This window comes from Gavialis gangeticus, unplaced genomic scaffold (genome assembly GCF_001723915.1).
Source record: "Gavialis gangeticus isolate Ggan-Ray unplaced genomic scaffold, GavGan_comp1, whole genome shotgun sequence".
In the NCBI taxonomy this organism is placed as follows: domain Eukaryota; kingdom Metazoa; phylum Chordata; order Crocodylia; family Gavialidae; genus Gavialis; species Gavialis gangeticus.
In genome coordinates, this window is record NW_017728993.1 from 41329344 (window position 1) to 41335343 (window position 6000).

Here is a 6000-nt window from a genome sequence, read left to right on the forward strand (position 1 = left end):
ACTCAAGTTCTTGTTTTAGGATGCCAGCAGAGTCTGAAAGACAACACAACCTCGGTTTATATTCTGTCTCTCTAAATTCTGGTTGATGTTAAAGTTCACGTTCTTTGGCGATGGGCAGACTGCAGCAAATACTGTTGTAGAAGAACAGTGGAAAACCTGGGGTTCTGCTTATAATGGCACAGGGTTAGGAGTAAAGCAGCTTCAGTAACAAATAGTATTCTAAAGGTTACTATAAATCTGAACCTATACTCTTAAAGGACCTTTCATTTAGGTCAACAAGTGTGTGGTTGTTTTTTTTTTACTATTGAAAATTCTGTAGGGTAAATCACTTCTCAATACTTTACAGCTGGCAGACACACCAAAATCTGAAAGATATGAGCATGTACTGGAGGCATTAAATGATTACAAGACTATGTAAGTTGATTGGGTTTTATTATGCATTTAAATTGCTCTTCAAATTTCATTCTAATGTAGATTCTGCTATTCTCAGGCACCTTAGAATATTTACTCAGAAATATGATCAGTGGTGACTTCAAAAGACTTTATTAGATAAATTAACTCTTTCAGCTTTTAATGTCATATGATAGTTGGGGTAGCTATGGGAGATAAATCATTAGCAAAACTGTTTTAGCTTCCATCCCTTTTTCCACTGTTGGCATCATGTACTTGGGGGGAGGAAGGAAAATAAAATAGAAAAAAAAAGCGTAATATAAAAAGAAGGTTCTAGTTTGTCTCTTTTTAAAGTTTCTATATGTATAAAATGATTTTATATAGCCTTCTTATTCTGAATTAAAAAAAAACTATTTTAAAATTATCTAGGTTTATGTCTGGAAAAGAAATAAAGAAAAAGAAGCATTTGTTTGGCTTGAGAATTCGTGTTCCTCCAGTGCCACCAAATGCTGCTTTAAAGGCTGAGAGAGAACCCGAAGGAACATCTCATGAGTTCAAAATTAAGGGCAGGAAATCATCTAAACCAATACCTGATACAAGGTAAAATAAGTCAGTAGCTCAGTGACTTCAGTAATCATTGTAGTGGTGCTGAGGTTTTACAGAAATAACTCTCGAAATGAATATTACCATTATGATATAGCATACGTCTACATTTCTGGTGTTAGTGTATTACTAACTGCTAAGCAGAAGGAACATGCCAGTTTTGTAGATCCTGTAAATTTAATCATTTTTAATTTTTTCAGTGACAATTTAAAGTTTCCTGTAGTAGCAACTAGACATTTGCAACATTTTTTTTTTTTTTTAAAGGTAACTTGACTTCTAGGCCTAAAATATAATCAACTTCATTTTTTTAAAATTATGTTGCTTATTGTGCATTATTAAACCATTAACATATAGATTTAGCTAGTTCTGCATTTTGATTGTGGTTGATTTTACTTTACCCTTTTGAAGCTGTTATGCTGAAAAATAGTGAAATTTAGAAGTGTTAAGTATAGTAACTAAAACGTAGGTTTTCTATACTCAGTTCTGTTATGCAGCTACCTGAACAATAAATCTAAATAGGAAGTAGGATTTAAAGTTGTAAACCAGACTATGGACAACCATTTACTTTTTGTGCAACACGTCATTATCTTGGAACAGTGTTTAATATATTAACAGTTTATATCAAAGTTGAATTTTATGCATGAGAGTTCAAACCGATTAATGTGCACTCTTAAACCAACTCCTGTTAGTTTTGTATGTTACTGGAAAAAATCTTAAGTTTAATCCATTTCCTAACAATGTTGGTTTGCACTACAAGCAATATCCTGTAACTTTTTTTTAATAAAATTTGTATTTTACAAGGGTAACAATTTAGAATTACTTGTTTAGAGAAACTTTATAAACATGACTGCTCCAGTTATGTAAACAAAATGTTGTGTTTCTTCTAGGGAAGTAACTAATGGTATAGAAAGGAAGGGGAAGAAAAAATCAGTAGGTCGTCCCCCTGGTCCCTATACAAGAAAAATGATTCCCAAAACTCCAGAGCCATCTTCTTTGGTAAGTTTTGGAATCATATTTTCCCTGTAGTGCAGTATATTACTTCTAAGCAGAAATGTGATCATTATGATTTAAACTTTTTTGTTGTTGTTGTGTTTTTTTTCAAAAATTGATCACCTGTCTTTTGAAACTGTCTGAAGTGACTTTCTTTTTCTCCCTTCTCTTAGGAAAAGGAACCAGTTCCAGTGGTAGAGACCCCAGTCCTGGATTTGCCCCCCTCTGTTGGGTAAATGAAAATAACCTCAAGCCAATTCTAAAATACCTTATTTATCCTTTTTCTTATGAAATACCAGATTTTTTTAAGTTAGATTGCTTTCATTACATGGCAGTCCTATTATCTTGCATCTCAGGAGAGCTGATGGAACTGCACATTCATCTAATACCTCAGATGTGGAATCCACAGGTGCTGCCAGTACAAAAGAAACTACCTCATCTAGCATTTCACGACATTATAGGTAATTATGGGAGTAGTATGTATCATTTTAAAATATCTAATATAACTCACGTCATGGTAAGTGTTGATTTCTTCCATGCTGTTTTTCTGAAGAAGAGGCAGGGGAAAGCATTTGAAAAACTTTGCCTTTTAAGGCAAAGCAGCATTTATGTTTCAGGAATTCTGTAGAGCTCTAGTCAGACTTGCTGTAATATTGAATTTGTTCTTTTTGTTATCCATTCTTCCTGTTGTTACTAACTACTGATTAATGGTTACATACAAGCTGCACTTAATCTATTTATAGGAGAAGTAACTTAGCAGTATGACCATTTCTCCACATTAGACTTCTGTTAACTTTTTGAAAGCGCTTATAACAATTCTTATTCGCTTAAGAAAAATACCCAGTTTACATGAAACTGATATCAAATGCAGTGTATTTTGGACCTTCTTTAATAATTGTAGAGCATTTCAATATTGATTAAATTATTATTTAAGTACAGTCTACTTTTCTGACTGTTATGTAAATATTTATTGTTTGGAAAGGTCCTCCCCATACATATTCATATTTAAGAGTCCTAACAATTCTTTATCAGTTGAGATGGTCCCTTGCAAATCATGTCCTAGTTTTCTAATTCCAAATGCATCTCATTTTCCTCTTTCCAGTATAAAGTTGCCAAACACTTTTATGAATGATTTTCATGTGAATTCTGAGAATCTAATGCTGATTCTTAAATCACAGTACATTAAATAAGATCTTTTGAAAAGTAATAGCTGTGGAATAAATCAGCATTTAGGTTTTTGCTTTTTCTTAAGTTTGTTTGAAAAGTTTCAAACACTTAAATACGTTTAGCCTTGGAATTTTAATTTTTTGAGGAACTTACAAACACAACATCTTACTTTACATGCCATTCTAACATGTGCAAGATATAAACATGCATTTAACAAGGACTTATGTCCCTGACACCTGTAATTGTGGTTAGTGCTTACTTCTGTAATCTTTTTTTTTTTTTTTTTTTTTTTTTCCTTGCCATTGGTACAGCTACAGTCTCTCTGAACTTTGCATTTAGAAATTGCTTGGGGTCATGTGGGGGAGATAAAGGCTGTCAGTGATCAGAAATGTAAAATTGTATTGACACACACTAACAATAATGAAGACCTATTAAAAATTTTTTTTTTGCAGGTGGGGAGAGAGGGATTTGGGAAAAAAAATAATTTCCAAACAATTTGCCTATGGAAAGTTTGTGCCATACATTTTGTTTGGTTGTATACAGTTTTAACTAATATCAGGTCCCAGATGCACACTGCAAGCTGTGACTGTGACTCCATAAATGCTGCCATGTTAGCAACGCCGAAACAGATTAGTTGCCCTTGTATCTATGGATTCTAATAATAGTCCCAACAGTGGTTGTTAGTAACTTTGAAAAGGAGGAGAACCTAGTTGGTTTGGGGCTGCTAATACTATACTACTGGTAACACTGTGTACTTAAAAAGCATTAATTGTTTACATTAAGTTTGGCTAAGTAAACTGCCCTGCCCAGTTATTTTTTTTGAGGAGGGCAATATAAGTGCATAACTGTTGCATGCAAAGCCTTGTTCAATCCTAAAACTATGCGCTTAAATGGAATATACTGTATTGTAGGTTGTAACAGAGGGCTCGTCTCCCTAAAAATTTCACCTTAATTTAAAATGTGAATTTTAAACTGCTAAAATGAAGCTGGTGCAGTTCCCTTTGGTGATTTTTAAGATTGAGCGTAAGCTAAACAAAAAATCATTCTCGAGTAGGAGCCTACATGAGTTTGTGTCGTCAGTTTAACTGAAGTTAATTTTTAAAGTAATTTAGTTCAGCTGGTGTAATTTCTTGCGTAATTTAATGCTTTGGACTATGAGTTTGTCTTTGTATGTAAAGCACCATGTGCACCCTTGATATTATACTAATGATAAATAAGATACCAATAAGTTATCACTAATGAGAATGGTACAAGCATTGCTGAAGTAAAGTAATATTCTACAAGGTAATATTAGTGTCTTTTTATATTGTCTAGCTTATCTGACTCCAGAAAAAGGACTCGTACAGGAAGAACTTGGCCTGCTGCAATACCACATTTGAGGAGAAGAGGTCGCTTTCCAAGAAAAGCACTCCAGACTCAGAATTCAGAAATTGTAAAAGATGATGAAGGCAAAGAAGATTATCCATATGATGAACTCAATACAGAGATTCTTAATAATTTAGCAGATCAGGAATTACAGCTCAATCATCTGAAGAACTCAATTACTAGTTATTTTGGTGCAGCAGGTAGAATAGCTTGTGGTGAAAAATATCGTGTTTTGGCTCGTCGGGTGACACTTGATGGAAAGGTGCAGTATCTTGTGGAGTGGGAAGGAGCAACTGCATCCTGACTGTAGGACTGAACATTATGTTCACTGCACTGTCATCTGTAGGTACAGTTTTTAACCCGGAGCCCTGCAGGAGATGTGTCTTTTAATGTGTTTCTAAAAAAAAACAACAAAAAAAACAACAAAAAAACCCAACAAACCAATTTAGCCTTAACATGTACTTCTTAACATTACAACTATTGTAATAAAGACGTATCTTTTTAAAATCAGATCTGATACTTAAATTTTTTAATCTGAGCATTGTTAGATTGTTTTAGGTTGGAATATTTTGGGTTACAATTACTTAAAAATGTGCATGTTTTTTTTTAAAAAAAAAGACATTTTCTAGAGAACATTCCATGGACGCAGTTTTGTGATTAGGAAAAATATTATGTAGATAGCACAAATCTTTGGAGAAACTTGGTTTGTTTTCTTACCCAAATGTTTGCAGAAATGTATTTCTATTTCAATATCCTCTAGATTTCCTAAAGTGCAGTGTATATAATGCCTACTGAAGACTGTAAAATAATATTGAAGTTTTCTTTCAAGCAAAGTGTAAGAGAAAAAGAGGAAAAAAAAAAGAAAAAATATATTGAGCCTGTAAATTGCTCTGTGACTAGACTTTGTTGTCGTCTTAATATATTCTTTGTGTGTGTGCGTGCTTGTGCGCGCGTGCGTGTGTGTGTGCATATACATATATGCACACACGTTCTGTGTGTGCGTGTGTATGTGTGATTGTGACCTATGCAATACAAATTATGGGATCGGGCAGCTTTTGGAGTATAAATCCCATAATTTTTTTTATCAGGAATAGTTGCAGTATTTACAGCAGCATTTCTTCTCAGGCTTTATTGGGTGCTGTTGCTTGCTATGTACTAAGGAAAAGTGTCAAATCAGTGCAGTGTGTTCTGACAATGGATGCAGTCACTGATATCTCCATATACTCCTGAAAATGTACTCAATTAGTTTCCTTAAAAATCAACTGCTCAAAACCATAAAGCAGGATTTGAATATTTTGAACATAAAACTCTACTAGAAGTATTTTAAAGATTTTTGTGGCCCATTGATTGTAAATCATGTCCCAGTTTTTTAATAATAAAAAAGTTGATGGGAATCTCATAAAAAATCCTACAGTATCTATGGTGACTGTTAGTCATGTTTTGGATAAATGTAGTATGAACAAAGTATATTGTTGCACAGGGTCA

The 6000-nt window shown here is 33.5% G+C and overlaps 1 protein-coding gene across 2 annotated transcripts in view; it reads left to right on the top strand.

Moving 5' to 3' along the window:
* The window catches only part of MTF2 (metal response element binding transcription factor 2), a 42939-nt gene extending 37536 nt beyond the window's left edge, over window positions 1–5403 (top strand). The window contains exons 10-15 of one of the 2 annotated variants that reach the window (XM_019501615.1): window positions 347–414; window positions 820–990; window positions 1881–1989; window positions 2157–2215; window positions 2319–2444; window positions 4465–5403. In XM_019501615.1, the coding sequence (XP_019357160.1) occupies window positions 347–414; window positions 820–990; window positions 1881–1989; window positions 2157–2215; window positions 2319–2444; window positions 4465–4819 (888 nt within the window). In that variant the 3' untranslated portion in view covers window positions 4820–5403. The remainder of the gene's footprint in view (window positions 1–346; window positions 415–819; window positions 991–1880; window positions 1990–2156; window positions 2216–2318; window positions 2445–4464) is intronic. The other variant, XM_019501616.1, reaches the window with a different exon arrangement.
* Window positions 5404–6000: the final 597 nt, after the last annotated feature.